Source organism: Hemiscyllium ocellatum, chromosome 3 (assembly GCF_020745735.1).
Source record: "Hemiscyllium ocellatum isolate sHemOce1 chromosome 3, sHemOce1.pat.X.cur, whole genome shotgun sequence".
Classification (NCBI taxonomy): domain Eukaryota; kingdom Metazoa; phylum Chordata; class Chondrichthyes; order Orectolobiformes; family Hemiscylliidae; genus Hemiscyllium; species Hemiscyllium ocellatum.
In genome coordinates this window covers 145455950-145473757 of record NC_083403.1, presented here as the reverse complement: position 1 = coordinate 145473757, position 17808 = coordinate 145455950, and the positions used below count along the sequence as shown (strand labels likewise).

The 17808-nt window shown below is 40.9% G+C and overlaps 1 protein-coding gene across 1 annotated transcript in view; it reads right to left on the bottom strand.

Annotated features, from left to right (window-relative positions):
* The window catches only part of gareml (GRB2 associated, regulator of MAPK1-like), a 286660-nt gene that overhangs the window by 83297 nt on the left and 185555 nt on the right, over positions 1–17808 (bottom strand). Inside the window, exon 4 of the mRNA XM_060822069.1 lies at positions 3924–5111. Coding sequence (XP_060678052.1) covers positions 3924–5111 — 1188 coding nt within the window. The remainder of the gene's footprint in view (positions 1–3923; positions 5112–17808) is intronic.

Below are 17808 nucleotides of genomic sequence, written 5' to 3'. Positions count from 1 at the left end.
GAGGGAAAAGATATAAAAGAGACCTATGGGGCATACTTTCACGTAGTGGGTAGTACGTGTATGGAATGAGCTGCCAAAGGAAGTGGTGAAGGCTGGTACAACTGCAACATTTAAGAGGCATTTGGTTGGGTATATGAATAGGAAGGGTTTGGAGGGATATGGGCCAGATACTGGCAGGTGGGACTAGATTGGGTTGGGATATCTGATCGGCATGGAAGTGTTGGACTGAGGTGTCTGTTTCCATGCTGTACATCTCTATGACTCTAACTTGTCTCATCACATTCTCAAATAACTCAATAAGGCTTGTGAGGCATGACCTGCCCCTCACAAAGTCATGCTGACTATCTTTAACCAGACTATGTTCTCCCAAATCATTATAAATCCTATATCTCAGAATCATTTTCAATACCTTGCTAACCACAGACATAAGACTGACTGTCTGTAATTCCCAGGGATTTCCCTATTCCCTTTCTTGAACAGAGGAACAACATTCATCTCCCTCCAATCATCCGGTACTACTCCCATGGAGAGTGAGGATGCAAACATCACCTCCAGAGGTGCAGCAATCTCATTCATTGCTTCCTGTAGTAACCTTGGATATATCTGGTCTGGCCCTGGGAACTTGTCTATTTTGATCTTCCCATTATTTCCAACACACCCACCTTCTTAATACCAATCTGTTCAAGGCTATTAACCTGGTTCACGGTGTTCTCACTGTCAACAAGGTCCCTCTCCCTCGTGAATACTGAAGGAAGAAAACTCCTTTAACATCACCCCTGCCTAGTCAGACTCCAGGCACAAGTTCCCTCCACTATCCCTGATCAGTCCTACTCTCTCTCTGATCATTCACTTATTCCTCATGTGTGTAAATCACCGAATTAGGGTTTTCCCTAATCGTTCCCACCAAGGCTTTTTTGTGCCCCTTCCTACCTCTCCTCAGTCCATTTTTGAGTTTTTGTCCTACCTACTCTGTAATCCTCCAAAGTTGTGCCAGATACTTGCTTCCCCAAACTTAAGTAAGCTTCTTTATTCTGGCAAGAGTTGTTGGGTATTTTTGCAGGTAGTTGAATATTCATCAACAGAAATATTCCACAATTGAGAAGGAGACTTTGACTTTGGTGTTGGCATTTCAACATTTAGTTGTCAGTAATGTGTCTAAGGCAATTAATTGTATGTGTGAGTGAGTGTGGTCCCTTTCAGTCATTGCTGACCAGGTGTTGCTCATTGTCCTAGCTTTCTGCTTCCCTGAAGCAAGGTCCCAGTTACAGAGGTCACATTTGGATTTACTGATCATAACCCTTTAACATTTTGGAAAAAAAAGATAAAAATCCCAGCCTGCTTTGTTGGAGTTTATTGCTACAGCCACTTAATTTACAAATTATAAACATGGCAGGATGAGAGAATGTAATCGTCAAGGTGTTGTCACGACTTTAATGAAGGAAGAATAAGGTGCATGGTGGCAGAAGAAATGGTTTGAAATGGACAGTATTATTGAATGCTTAGAGTCATTGTACTGTATATGTATTGTAGTCTACAAATAGCTTAAGACTAAGGGGTTTTACAAATGAAGCCATCTTTGTATATTAAGGGTTTTTTTTGGGGGGGGGGGAGGATGTGATGATACTGTGGCTTTAAGAGGTGTATTTTGTCCTTTTTAAAAAGAAAATAAGTTGAAGTAGAGGTTCAGAGCGGTCTAATTCAAGACAATAAAGTAAACAAGTTGTGAGGCCTTGGGGTGTTTTTAACTTAGAACAATAGAAGCAGCATGAATGGGTGGAGTCAGGCTCCCACAGAACCAGAGTGTTAGTTTAACTTTCAGTAGTTCTTGGGGTTTTCAAGTTGACCATGAAAGCTGCCATACCTCTCTCTGCCAGAATTTGCTCTTGACGTACTTTCTTCCTGGAGTGGAGAATCGAATGTGAGGCAATCAATTTACTGAATTTGTCTTTGCCAAGGATATGTTTATGAGATATTACTATATTGGAACAGCTGCTGTTTAGTAGTTGAATAATCTTTTATTATGTCAAGTTTTCCAACAGCTTTAAAGTTAGACCAATTCCTCTTTCTTTTGTTTATATTTTCACTACAGTGTAAGAATAAAGTGTGTTTTGCTTAAAGCTGAATAGTGTAACCAATTAAATTACATCTTACACTTGCATTCAAATAAGATAAAAGTTAGGGTCTAGGCTATCTCTTGATATATTCGAAGATAAGATAAATAGACAAGGTCTTTTCCCAGGGTGGGAGAGATCAGAATGAGATGGCATAGGTTTAAGGCTGAGAGGGGAAAGATTTAAAAGGGACCTAAGGGGCAATGTTTTTACGCAGAGGGTGGTACGTGTATGGAATGAGTTGCCAGAGGAAGTGGTGAAGGCTAGTATAATTACAACATATAAAAGCCATTTTGATGGGTATATGAATAGGAAGGGTTTAGAGGGATATGGGCCAAGTGCTGGCAAATGGAACTAGATTAATTTATGATATTTGGTTGGCATCAGGATGAGTTAGACTGAAAGGTCTATTTCTGTGCTGTACGTATCTAAGAGGGTTTGGTCTGGTCTGTAACAGAATGTCTATGTTGGGTGGAGCTGTGGTTTAGGTCTAGCCAAATCAGTCTTAGCTATGACGATTCTATCCTCCCCTACCCCCCTCTCCTTGGTACAGAAACTTGCAACGTACACTTATTTCCTAAGTTTATTTCGTTTCTTGGACAGGCACTTGTACAGAATGTCCAGGAAGCTGACCACTACTTGTGAAATCAAGTCAAACATGACGCATTTGTAACTTCAGGAGATATTAATTTAAAGGGTCATTTTGAAAATACAGTAAGATAAGGTTTTGTAATATGCTTACATATTAATCACATCTCCAAAAAGACATTAGCAAAACAGATTTACACAAAATGAAATTAAGAATAAATTACAGGATCAATTTACACATGTTGGAGAAGAGGCAGTCTTTCTTTGCCAAAGTGAAAGGCTGATTAATGGGTAGTAAGATTTAAAAAATACTGTTAAAGCTCATACACCATTCACAATAAAATGCAGCAAAGGGTATGACACAAAGTAAGACACATTTTTATAACAAAATGAAACATTTTAGATAACATGAATGCAGAAAATGCTGATATTTATAAAACTAAAAGCAGCTACAACCTGTGCTATTTATACAAGTTAAATGTTTATTCATCAAATTGATGAATCTAATCTGTAGTTTTGTAAACATTACTGCATTGAAGTTAAACTGCGATATCGTCAATTTTAAAATTCATTCAAAAATTCTTTCAATATTTTAAATGGATACAAAAATAATGTACAGAGATACTGAATATTAATATTAAAACTCTCTAATCTACATATAATCCATTGAAATACCACAGTTGATAGATTGCTATCAGGTGTCTTGTTGGTTCTTGATAAAACAGCATAGATTTTTGATTAATGCCTGACGTAGAAATGGCATCAGAAATTGAAATGACTGGAGCCTGTCAGAAATGAATTTTGGTGACCATTTCAGCAACTAGAATGCTGACAATCTAGAAAATGAGCAACTAGACAGACATACTTGAAAACAGATTTCTGTGAACATTGCAGGGTTTTTAGCCCATTAGCTATTTGTAAATAGACATATAATTCCATGCAGACCATTAGCTTCTGTGCCTGACATCTAGGTATTGCATGCCCAGCTCCATGCCAAGACGATGAATTAATAACACTTGTATTGTCATCGCCACTTTGTGTCTCCTGCATAACTTAGACAGAAAACTAGTTCTTTGAGAATTGCTGGAATGAACCCATCTTTTATTATCTCTTAGCACAATGTGTCACAGGATTAGTACACAATGCACCATCCCTCAATTATGTCCCTTGCAGTTAAACATTAAAGAAAAGACTTACACTTGACCCATTTGCTATGATACTCACAGCTTCTGATTTTGGAGGGACAGGAGGTGGGCTTGGCATTTTCGATTCTCCCATTTTTAATACAGTCAGATGAGTTGATAGAACAGGATCTTCTTTGGGGGATATAGAAGAATGAGAGTAGAAAGAGATGGAGCTTTGCTGTGTCTTGATCTCACTTTCTGTGACCACACAGCAGGAATCCTTTGAATTATCAGTTGGTTGATTGGTCCATAGTTCCTCATAGGGAATTTCAGGCTGCTCTTGAGTCCTAAAGTAATTTTCTGTCCAATCAGGTGTCATATACTCTCTGTCCATGTCAGCCACCTCTGGAGGAGTCAGTAATTCATGTGGCATAATTTGCTGCTCCCCGATTGAATCCCTGCAACTCTGGAAGGTAACCTCCCCACTGCTGTGCAACATAGCACCGCTGAAAGCACACAGAGAGAGCCTTTGAAATGATTGGGTCAGCTCATTCTGGGCATAGTTCAGTGAATTAGTTGTATATCCTTGCAAGCAAAGTCTAATTCTTCTTGGACTAGTGCAATCATCAGTAAAGTCTGTTTTAACCTCCCGGACTGCCTTTGAGTACTCATCAGCATTGAAATGCTCCTGGCTAAACAACATTATTTCTTGCACTAACCTCTCATAAAGGGGGTTGCCTCGGATTAACCCTTCAGGGAGCACAAACCTGGGCATATCTGAGAGCAGCAGAAAGTGCAAAGGGATAATAGCATCCTTACGAATGATACAGCACAAGACTACAGTCTTTGATATAATACTGACAAGTTTATAGCGATGTCCTTCACGAATGCAATGGAGGTCATAAGAGTTGCGGGGTGGACGAGAAGGAACGGTGACATTGACTGGCAGTCGAACCTTTTCGATAATACTGCGGATGGTATGCTCTCCTTCCTGCATCTGCATCTCAAGGGGACTGCGAGTGCTGAATTTTCCCCGGCACTGGAAGGGAAGGCTAAGACTCTCATTGGTCCTGTGGTTCATACAGATAAGACATGGCATCTTGCCTTTGACCTGTTTGCTTAGAGTGCTAGTTTTGCCCAGTTTTCGCAATAGGGTGTTGAAGCGGGATTTCTCTTTTACTGTCTTGGCACAGAGGATCTCAGCCTGGCCCATCAGCGTCAGCTCATCACCAGCATGCAATGTGAAGTTGTAGACCTCACTATCTTCACTGAATTCACCAGAGACCACCTGAAAGAAATAATAAATTTAAAACTGTTCAAGAAGGCCAAATTAACTATGAATGCATTTAAATGTCAAAATATCATTTAACATATAAAAACAATCTGTCACATACCCTCAATTTTTAATAATTAAGTAAATTTCACGTGGTAAATAAACAATCCTGACATTGTTGCAACAATGAGGCTAAATCAGTCCCATTGGTGGTGCGTGTCTTGGAATGACACCTATATTTATTAGGCAATGAACACCTGAGACCTGATCTCAGCAATCACACATGCCATTGTATTGTATGAGACAGCTAGTACATGAAAGGATTAGCTTGCATCATGAAGTAAGCTCCACCCATCAGAATAGCAAGAATTGCTCCTGGGAGGAGTCAACCAGTTATTACAAATCCCAAATTCCATATAGCTAAACAGTCATATATTCTTCCTTTTGAGTGTAGCCTAAGGTTTTATAAGAGGCTCAAGGTAGTTATGCACAGTAGGTATACGCAGACACTCAATGGACTGAATGTCCTTCTCCTGCTCCTACGTACTGTGGTCTTAGGTACCATAATGCAACTCATGTAAAGTAATTAGCTACTATGTACTATGTAATAAATGTATTCTGTCCTTCTTCTCTTCTCCTGAAGAATTTGCATGGGCATCATTCCCCACTTGGGATCAGTAACTTAAACTAATCCCAATAAGGATGATGAATTTAACCAAGATATCTAATTGATTCCAGTGGATATAACCAGAACATGTACCATATTGACTCAGATGCTTGCAATGTAATGCTTTCAGAATCCTCTGTACAACTCTTAAATTGAGTTAAAAGAAACTAATGAGCTAACAGCCAGCTGAACCAGCAGAGAGAGAAACATGAAAAATAAAAATTAAGCAAAATCCTTGGAGTTAGTTGTTTTTGGAATTCAGATTTTTTTGGATTTCGGAATAAATGACATTTTCACAGCGAAATAAAAAAAATTACCTAACAGAAGATGCACATGTGAATAGTACAAGCGCTGAGACAAACTGATGCCTGCCTGTGTTGGGCCATGCCACAACGTCACAACTGAATGACATAGTTCAAGTGGATGTGGAGTTGGGTCACTCGTCCGGACGCCAAAATGACATTCCACGAAATGAATTTCAGATCTCAGAGCTTTTCGGATTTTGGAATTTTGGATAAAGGATTGAGTATCTATCTTCTATACATTTATGGATGGCCTTATTGAACACAAGCCAATCTCTAAAGGTATTGCAGGACATCAAGACTAAGTGCGCTCTAAATATCAAGCAGTGAGAAATACAATTGGACAGGTCAATGGAAGACTGCAATGATTGAGGCCAAAAGAGATCAAAATGGAGATTTATTGTGAAAGAGAGAGGAAGAATCCAGTGAGGGTAATTGAGAGGGCAAAGGAGAAAGAGTATGACAGGACTGAAGGCCGAGGGAGAGATTATGATAGAACATTATAAAACTCTTCATTGAAAACCGAAGTATTTCGGCTCGAAGTATAAATGATCTACTCTTGATCATATGTTCCATTGAAAGTTGGAGGCCTAAGGTAGTGGTGAAAGAAGAGAACCAGGAAGATCTATAAGATTTTGGTGTAGGGCTGAGTGTAATGAACAGCTGCAACATGAAACATCAAGGAGCCTGCTGGATTTGACCATAACACCATAAGGCGTAACAGTGGAAGCAAGGCCATTTGGCCCATCGAGTCCACGCCGTCATTCAATCATGACTGATGGGCATTTCAAATCAGTGTACTCGCACTCTCCCCGTAGCCCTAAATTCCTTGCGTGATCAAGAATTTATCAATCTCTGCTTTGCAGACATTTAATGCCCCGGCCTCCACTGCCCTCCGTGGCAATGAATTCCACAGGCCCACCACTCTCTGGCTAAAGAAGTGTCTCCTCATTTCCATTCAAAATTGACCCCCTCTAATTCCAAGGATCCGAATCTCCCCACTTAACGGAAACAATTTCCCAGCGTTCACACTTTCTAAGCCATGCATTATCTTGTAAGTTTCTATTAGATCTCCCCTCATCCTTCTAAACTCAAATGAATACTTTAGATTACTTACTTACAGTGTGGAAACAGGCCCTTCGGCCCAACAAGTCCACACCGACCCGCTGAAGCGTAACCCACCCAGACCCATTCCCCTGCATTTACCCCTTCACCTAACACTACGGGCAATTTAGCATGGCCAATTCACCTAACCTGCACATTTTTGGATTGTGGGAGGAAACCGGAGCAAACCCACACAGACACAGGAGAATGTGCAAACTCCAAACAGAGGCGGGAATTGAACCCAGGTCTCTGGTGCTATGAGGCAGCAGTGCTAACCACTGTGCCACCATGCTGCCCAGGATACAATCCCAGGATCCTCAGCCAATCATTGTATGTTCGGCCAACCATTCCAGGGATCATCCGTGTGAATCTCTGCTGGACACACCCCAGTGCCAGTATGTCCTTCCTGAGGTGTGGAACCCAAAATTGGACACAGTGTTCTAAATGGGGCCTAACTACAGCTTTATAAATTCTCAGAAGCACATTGCTGCTTTTATACTCCAACCCTCTTGAGATAAATGACAGCATTACATTTGCTTTCTTAACCACAGACTCAACCTGCAAGTTAACTTTTAGAGAATCCTGGACTAGCATTCCCAGATCCCTTTGTACTTTGGCTTTATGAATTTTCTCACCGTTTAGAATATAGTCTATGCCTGTATTCCTTTTTCTGAAGTGCAAGACCTCGCACTTGCTCACGTTGAATTTCATCAGCCATTTCCTGGACCACTCTCCAAAACTGTCTGAATCTTTCTGCAGCCTCCCCACTTCCTCAGTACAACCTGCCTGTCCACCTCACTTCGTATCATTGGCAACTTCACCAGAATGCCCCCAGTCCCTTCATCCAGATCATGAATATATAAAGTGAACAGCTACGGCCCCAACACTGGACTCTGTGGGACACTACTTGTCACCAGCTGCCATTCTGAAAAAGAACCTTTTATCCCAACTCTCTGCCTTCTGTCAGACAACCAATCCTCAATCCCTGCCAGTAGCTCACCTCGAACACCATGGGCCCTCACCTTACTCAGCAGCCTCCTGTGAGGCACCTTATCAAAGGCCTTTTGGAAGTCTAGGTAGATAACATCCACTGGGTTTCCCTGGTCTAACCTACTTTATCACTTCAAAGAATTCCAACAGGTTTTTCAGGCACAACCTCCTCTTACTAAATCCATGCTGACTTATTCTAAGTTGAACCTGCACTTCCAAGAATTTAGAAATCTCATCCTTAACGATGGATTCTAGAATTTTACCTACAATCATGGTTAGGCTAATAGGCCCATAATTTTCCATCTTTTGTCTTGATCCGTTCTTGAACAAGAGGGTTACAACAGCGATTTTCCAATCATCTGGGACTTTCCCTGACTCCAGTGACTTTTCAAATTTCACAACCAATGCCTCCGCTATTTCCTCAGCCACCTCCCTCAGAACTCTAGGATGTAGCCAATCGGGGCCAAGAAATTTATCGATGTTTAGACCTTTTAGCTTTTCTAGCACTTTCTCTTTTGTTATGGCTACCATACTCAACTTTGCCCCGGACTCTCCTTGGAGTATTTTCTGGGGTGGAGATAGTATAGAGAAGAAGCAAATGATATTAGCTGAGAGTAAGTCAGTACATTTAGCAGGAGAGAGCTGACAGTGTGGTGATATGAAACCTACACTCGTGAGTGAACAGCAAAAGGCAATAGTTATTTACAGCAAACGATAAGAGAAGACATCTTACTTAAAGCTCTATAGACCTTGGCTCCAAGTCCATGTGATCTGATGTCACGATGACATCTCTCCTTTAACACATGCTTAGTTGGTATACTTAGAATAAAAATTCAAGTTCCCTTACTGTGCAGAAAGTGGCAGCAAGATCAACATTAGCTGAGCTTATTACTGACCAATGAGAGCACGCGGCCAGAACATCAATTTGGAAGAGGAGTGAATAAAACTGTTTGGATTATAATAATCTGGTAATTTATGTCATTTGACATGTGAATTTTTCTAAATACAGATTTAAGAAAGGTAAAACATTTTCTTTGGAGACCAGATATTTATGATAGCTGAGAGATGAAGCAGAAAGTGGAAGTACTCTGTAGAATCGCCTGGGCAGCCTAAGCATGCAGATGAAAACCACACTCTCACCACAAAGTTGCCCCATTTTGCCACATGGAGAGGTTGTTTTCTCTTATGGGAAAGTCTAGACAAGAAAGTATAATCTCCTAGTCTATCGTGAATATTGCCAGTTAGGGCATCCAGCTGGTCCTGGAAAATTCCCTTTTAGGATGACACTAAGAGATCAGAGAAATGATGGTCTGTCCAGCATGGACTCCAACTACTGGGACAGACACACGTGCTGAGCTGCAATGTCTTTCAGTTCACCAATTAATGTGCTGGATCTGACCACATCCAGGCTTGTCATGCCAAAGATTTTGTTTGTGTTGTAGACACCAAGTTTTTGAAAACTTCTGATGTGTTTAGTCTGCTAGAGGTCACAGGATTGGAGATGATACAGATTGTGTCCTCTAGGCACAAGCTTCTGTTAAAACTACAACTATTGTAGCATTAGTATTTAATAGATCATCTCGAGTCATGCCATATTTCCGAGGTATTCCAGCTGGAATGACCATCAGCTCACATCCTTTCAAGGCATTAGCCAGCTGTTTGGCACCCAATTAACAGTAAGGTAAAAACAATGACTGCAGATGCTGGAAACCAGATTCTGGGTTAGTGGTGCTGGAAGAACACAGCAGTTCAGGCAGCATCCAAGGTGCAGCAAAATAGACGTTTCGGGCAAAAGCCCTTTATCAGGAATGATTCCTGATGAAGGGCTTTTGCCTGAAACATCGATTTCGCTGCACTTTGGATGCTGCCTGAACTGCTGTGCTCTTCCTGCACCACTAATCCAGAACCCAATTAACAGTAACCTTTGCCCTGATCTCAATGTGACCAAGATAAGCTGCAATGTCAGGTGTGAGAGCAATATTATAGAGCAAGAGGTCACTCACAAGGGGGCTGTTCTTCTGCAGCAAAGAAAGAGGCCATGCAATGCAACCTGAGGGTTTTGATACTGTTGCCTTGTCACAGTTCTGCAAGGAAATGGAGAAAATCCAGCTAAATGCCACAGCAGCAAGTCTTGTGGCAGAGCAGAACATAGAGAGCAGCAGCCAATCCCACAACAATGGAGACTTCAATAAACTCCAGCCAATGAACTCTCCGAATCTACTGGGCCCAGACCATCTGCCAATCCCTGAATAACCTCCTTCTGTTCCTTATGGTCTACATGCATCAACCAACAGATCAGTTCTACACAGAACACCATTACAAGAGCATCATCTAAAGGCATGACATGGAAAAAGCTGACACAGCTATTGAATTTGAATTAAAGTAATGTTTCTGTACTTACATGTTTAATGCAAATGTTACATTATCAGGATCTTGCATTCAGACAATAAAAAATGGGCTTTAGACTCTGCTTTAATTCATCTTGGAATGATCCATTTTTACCATAAGCAGCAAAAAGAACTTTAAACAAGTAAAGATAGGAAAAGAATATTTGCAGTTAGTGAATACTAAAACAAAGTTGACAGTATCGCCAAAGAGACCTTCAGGAACATTTAATTTATTGCAAATTGGAAGAATCTCCAAACCAGCTTGTCTTCTGTAGTACAGCAAAGAAAGAGGTCTTTGATCCATTTTTCCCGTGTCAGCTCTCCAATTAATCCCACACCCCTGTTCTTTCTCCACAGACTCGAAGAACTTTCCCCTCCATCTCCTTTTCAATTACTCAATTTTCATTTGGAAATTACAGAGCCTGCTTTCTCACTTTGCAAGTCATGCACATCACATAACAAGAAATAATTGTTTTAATCTTTATCTTCATTCCAACTCTTTATCTTTGTTAATTATTTTAAATCTGTAACCCCTGGCCATTTACCCTTCTAACACATTCTCCTTCTTTATTTGGTTCTTCTTTATTTTTGAGTACCTTTAACAAACCTCCTCTTCTCTGGTCTAAGAGCAACAATCACAGTTCCTGTAATTATTGAAGTTTTTCATTTTGAGTTTCATTCCAGCATATCTCCACTGCAATCTCCTTGACACCCTTTCTATGGTATGGTGTGCAGAATTTGCCACAATCCTCCAGCTGAGGCCTAAACTGGGTTTTACATCATGACGATGTTTATTTGTACTCTACCTGGTATATTGTTCTTTGGTTGCAGCAGTCTGCGAATAGCCACGCTTTTATTTTTTAATGAATAAATTGATTCTAATATAGATAAGTCTGAGGTCTTGCATTTTGGAAAGTCACTTCAAGGTAGGAGTTTCATGGTGAATGAGAGGGTCATAAGGAGTGTAATAGAACAGAGGGATCTTGGAGTTCAGGTTCATAGTTCTCTGAAAGTGGAGTCACAGATAAACAGGCCAGTGAAGGCAGCTTTTGGCACACTGGCCTTCATTGGCCAGGGCATTGAATATAGAAGTTGGGTAGTTATGTTGCAGTTACACAGGACTTTGGTCAGGCCACAGTTGGATGACTGTGTTCAATTTTGGTCACCTTACTATAAGAAGGATATTATTAAACTGGAAAGAGTGCAGAAGAAATTTACAAGGATGTTGCCAGGACTCAACCGTCTGAATTATTGGGAGAGGTTGGATAGGTGAAGACATTTTTCTTTCGAATGTAGGTGACCTTGTGGGGTTTAGAGGGTGGATAGGGTGAATGCACTCAGTCTTTTTCCCAGGGTTGGGGAATTAAGGACGAGAGGGTATCAGTTTAAGGTTAGAGGGGAAAGAACAAAAGGAAACCGGAGGGGCAACTTTTTTTTACACAAGAGGGTGGTATGCATATGGAATGAACTGCTAGAGGAAGTGGTTGAGGCAGGTACATTAACAACACTTAAAAGGCACTTGGACAAATGCATAGATAGGAAAGGATTAGAAGGATATGGGCCAAGTGCAGGGAAGTGGGATTAGTGTGGATGGACATTTTGGTCAGCACGGACCAGTTTGGGCTAAAGGCTGTGTCTCCCTGCTGTAGTACTGTATGACTCGAATAATGATCAACATTATACAACAGTTCACAAGTATTACAATATGTTTCCAATAGAGAAAATGGCATAATGTATAAATGCATGCTCTCTGCTGTCATATATTTAGAACATCGAACATAGAACAATACAGCACAGAACAGGCCCTTTGGCCCTTGATGTTGCGCCGACCTGTGAACTAATTAAGCCCATCAGACACTATCCCATCATCATCCATGTGCTTATCCAAGGGTTGTTTAAATGCCCCTAATATGGCTGAGTTTACTACATTGGCAGGTAGGGCATTCCATGCCATTACCACTGTCTGCCTCTGACATCTGTCCTAAATCTATCACTCCTCAATTTGCAGCTATGTCCCCTCTTACAAATCAACATCATCATCTTATGAGAAAGGATGGACAGTGCGAATCTATCTAATCCTCTGATCATCGTGTATGTCTCTATTAAATTCCCTATTAGCCTTCTTCTCTTGAATGAGAACAGACCCAAGTCTCTCAGCCTTTCCTCATAAGACCTTCCCTCCAGACCAGGCAACATCCTGGTAAATCTCCTCTGCACCTTTTCCAGTGCTCCACATCCTTCCTGTAATGGAGCAACCAGAACTGTACACAATATTCTAAGTGTGACCACACTAGCGTTTTGTATAGTAGCAGCATGACATCATGGCTCTGGAACTCAATCCCTCTACCAATGAAACCCAACACACTGTACGCCTTCTTAACAGCACTATCAACCTGGGTGGCAACTTTTAGGGATCTATGTACATGGACACCAAGATCCCTCTGCACATCCACACTATCACGAATCTTTCCATTGACACAAAATTCTGCCTTCCTGTTATTCTTCCCAAAGTGCATCACTTCACATTTAGTTGCATTTAACTCCATTTGCCACCTCTCAGCCCAATTCTGCAGTTTATCCAAGTGTCCCTGCAACCTGTGACATTCTTCCACACTGTCCACTACTCTACCGATGTTAGTGTCGTCTGCAAACTTACTAACCCATCCACCTATGCCTGCATCCAAGTCATTTATAAGCAGTGGTTAAACAGTGGACAAACAGCAGTGGTCCAAAAACAGATGCTTGTGGCATACCATTATTAACCAGACTACAGGCTAAATATTTTCCATCAACCACCACTCGCTGCCCTCTTACAGAAAGCCAGTTTCTAATCCAAACTGCTAAATCACTATCAATCCAATGCATCCGCATTTTCTCCAACAGCCTACCATGTGGAACCTTATCAAAGGCTTTATTGAAGTCCATATATACCACGTCAATTGCCCTACCCTCATCCACACGCTTGGTCACCTTCTCAAAAAACTCAATGAGGTTTGTGAGACATGACCTCCCTTGACGAAACCATGTTGACTATCTCCAATCAAATTTTTGCTTGCTAGATGATTATCTCTTATAATCCTTTCCAAAACTTTTCCTCCAACAGATGTAAGGCTCACTGGTCTATAATTATCTGGGTCACCTCCACTGCCTTTCTTGAAAAAGGGCACAACATTTGCAATCCTCCAGTTCTCTGGTACTAAATCTGTTGACAATGACGACTCAAAGATCAAGGCCAAAGGCTCTGCTATCTCCTCCACAGCTTCCTAGAGAATCCTTGGATAAATCCCATCTGGCTCAACGGAATTATCTACTTTCAGACCTTCTAGAATTGATAACACCTCCTCCTTACTAACTTCAATCCTTTCTAGTCTAATAGCCCTTATCTGAGTCTTCTCCTCTACAATATTCTCTTTTTCCTGAGTGAAAGCAGATAAGAAATATTTGTTTAGTATCTCTCCAATCTTCACAGGGTCCACAAACAATTTCCCACTTTTGTCTTTGACTGGCTCTATTCCTGCCCCAGTCATCTGTTTATTCTTCACAAACCTATAAAAAACTTTCGGGTTCTCCTTTATTCTATTTGCTAAAGACTGCTTGTGTCCTCTCTTTGCTCTTCTTAACTCTCTCTTTAAATCCTTCCTAGCTGATCTGCAATACTCCATTGCCTCATCTGAACCATCTTGCCTCATCGACACATAAGCCTTTCTCTTCTGCTTAAGAGATACAATTTCTTTAGTAAACCACGGCTCCCTTACCTTATCACTTCCTCCCTGTCTGACAGGGTCATACTTATCAAGGACATGCAATATCTGTTCCTTAAACCAGCTCCACATTTCGATTGTCCCCATTCCCTGTATTTTCTACCCCATTCTCTGCACCCTAAGTCTTGCCAAATTGCATTACAATTGCCCTTGCCCCATCTATAACTCTTACCCTGTGGCGCATACCTATCCCTTTCCAATGTTAAACTGAACGTAATTGAATTATGGTCACTCTCTCCAAAGTGCTCACCTACCATTAAATCAAATACCTGGCCTGGTTCATTACCAAGTACCAGATCCAGTGCGGCCTCCCATCTTGTCGGCCCTTCGACACACTGTGTCAGGAAACCCTCCTGCACATATTGGACAAAAACTGATCTATCCGACGTACTGGAGTTATGGCATTTCCAGTCAATGTCGGGGAAGTTAAAGTCCCCCATTGTAACCACCCTGTTCCTTTCACTCCTACCCAGAATCGTTTTGCCAATCATCTCCTCCACATCCCTGGAACTTTGCAGAGGCCTATAAAAAAACTCCCAGTAGTATCTTCTCCTCTTCGGTTTATAACCTCAGTCCATACCACCTCAGTAGACAAGTCCTCATCAAAAGTTCTTCCAACCACCGTTATACTGTCCTTGACTAACAAAGCCACCTTCCCTGATCTTAATAAAAGATCTAAACCCTGGAACCTAAAACATCCAGCCTGACCCTGCTCTATCCATATCTCTGAAATGGCCACAGCATCAAAGTCCCAGGTACCCATCCATGCTGCAAACTCAGCTATCTTATTCTGGATACTCCTGGCATTGGAGTAGATGCACATCAAACCAGCTTGCTGTTTGCCAGCATGTGACCATTGAAATCCTGTCCCTGTACATCCCACTCACATCCTTCTGTGCTCTGGAACTACACCACAGGTTCCCATCCCCCTGCTGAGCTTGTTTAAACCCACCTGAATTTTGTATTGCAAAATTAATGAGACAGTAGATTGGGCTGATTCATTTCAAGGAAACTTGCTTCTGAGGATAGAAAAGAAATGATGTGCATCTGCTGCCCCTCTGTTGATTGGCAGGTATGGTTCTTTGAAATAGAGGAAATAGTTATCTGTGTGTCAGCGAAGACAGAAGTAGTTCATTCTAACAGCAAGTCCATTATAAATATGAGATTAGGTTTCAAAAGCGTCATCATAGATTATCTATTGCTCCAAGAATGGACAAAACCTTTAGAAACTGAAAGTAATAGATTATAACTGATGTGGTGTTTTGTTTGCTTACACATATAATTATATGTTGAATCAGCAGTAAAATGTCATTAGGCTAGTGAGAGTTTGAATCTCACCATGATAGATGGTGAACTTTGAATTCAATAAAAAAGTAAAATACAAACTAACCTAATGTTCAGTTCAGAGAATATTCACTAGATTAATTCCAGAAATGAACAGCTTGTCTTATGAACAAAGACTGAGCAGTGTAGGTCTATACTCACTGTCAGAAGTCACACGACACCAGCTTATAGTCCAACAAGTTGTCTTGAAATCATAAGCTACTGAAGCACTGACCTTTTGTCAAGTGAAGTGGCTCCAAGAACTTGTGATTTCAAATAAACCTGTTGGACTATAACCTAGTATCCTGCGTCTTCAGATCTTGTCCACCCCAGTCCAACACCAGCACCTCCACATCATGGCTAAACTCACCCCAGTTTATAAGGAAGAGAGGAGATATAATTGAGGTATATATGATGCTAAAGGGGATTAACAAATTAGTTGTTGAGTGGATGGTCCCTCTTGTGGAGAAATCTAGAATGTGAAGTCATAGGTTTTGACTATGGAGATGCAGAATCAAAGAAAAAAGTATTGTGAACCTGTGGAATTCACTGCCTCAGAGTATGGTGGATGTCAATACACTGAATACATTTAAGAAGGAGATAGATTTTTTAACTAGTAATGGTTTAAAGGAAGTGGGCAGGAAAGTTGAAGCCAAGGTCAGATTAGCCATGACCATATTAAATGGCAGAGCAAGCTCAAGGGACCGAATAGCTGACTCCTGCTCCTAGTCATTATGGACTTATAGCAACATGTAACCGCTTCTGATTGTTTTTTTTGCAACAATCTGGTTCACTAATGCCCTTTATGGAAAGAAATTTACTATCTTTACCTAGTAATGGACTGGTCTGCGAATCTAGACCCATAGTAAAATGGTTGACTCTTAATTACTCTATAGGCAGTTAGGAATAAGCAATAAATACTGAGCTAGCTGGCGAAACCCATATCCCATGAATGATTAAAATACTCTCTCACTATTCACAAAGTGCATTGTGAATCCATTAAGTGACAAATCTCCCGTACTCACATGGGGCAGGTGTGCATTTGGCAAACTGCCAAGGGGTGTGGATCAGGTTTCCTTGGACTCAAATGGACAATGGGCCCTATGCATCTATTTACAATGCTGATGATCTTGAAAGCCTTTTAACAGCCTTCTCAATTAGTCTCAGATTCAAAGCTGAGTGAGGTAATCTCCCATTTGTTTGTTTATCAGACCTCTTCTAAAATTGTACTGTTTAGTTTATTTTGTCCCTACTTATTCTACCTGCTAAAATGAATCTCTTCTCTATTGAGATCGTACAGGATTGACAGTAAATTAGTGTGATACTCTATGAAATCCGTAGATTATATATGCATGAGGGACAATTGGTGTATCATGTGTTCCCAGACAAGTGCTGTGCTTGAAGAAAGCACAGGCCTGAGAATTGGCACTACAGTGCCATCTCCAATACCACTCTTGTTCAGTGTCCTTCTTTCCCCACAGCTCAGGATTAACAAACTTACCCTTGGGTTCAAAGTTGGATAAGAAAATTCTTCTCTGAATAACAAAGATCATGTGGACTCATTTGTTGGATTAAACCTGTGTCTATAATTAGCTATTTTTATTTATTCCGAGTAATGTGGGCATTATTAGCTAAGTAAGCATTTATTGCCCATTGCCAATTGTCCCTGAGAAGGCGATGTTGAGTTGTCTTCTCAAATCAATGTAGTTCTTGAGCATTCTTACATCCAGAGTGCAAGGAATGGAATTTCATAGTTCCAATTCAGGATAGTGTGGGCTTGGAGATGAAGTCACAGGTCATGGTGTTCTCATGCATCTACTATCCTTGTCCTTCTGGTTGGTAAAGGTCACATGTTTGAAAGGCGCTTTCTCAGGACCATCAAAGAAGGGGCTGTGGTTCTCCTTGTAAATGGTACACACAGCAGACACCATGCATCACTGGTGGAGGAAGTGAATATTTAAGGTAGTAGATCAACTTCATTGTCCTTGATGGTGTCAAGCTCCTTAAATATTGCTGGAGCTGCATTCAGCCATTCAAATGCACAGTTTTATATCATACTCCTGACTTTTACTTTGTAGGCAGTGGACAATCTTTGTGTAGCTATGACATGAGTTGTTAACCACAGAATTCTCAGCTTCTGATCTGCAATAGTGACCTCAGTATTATGTAGGTAGCCCA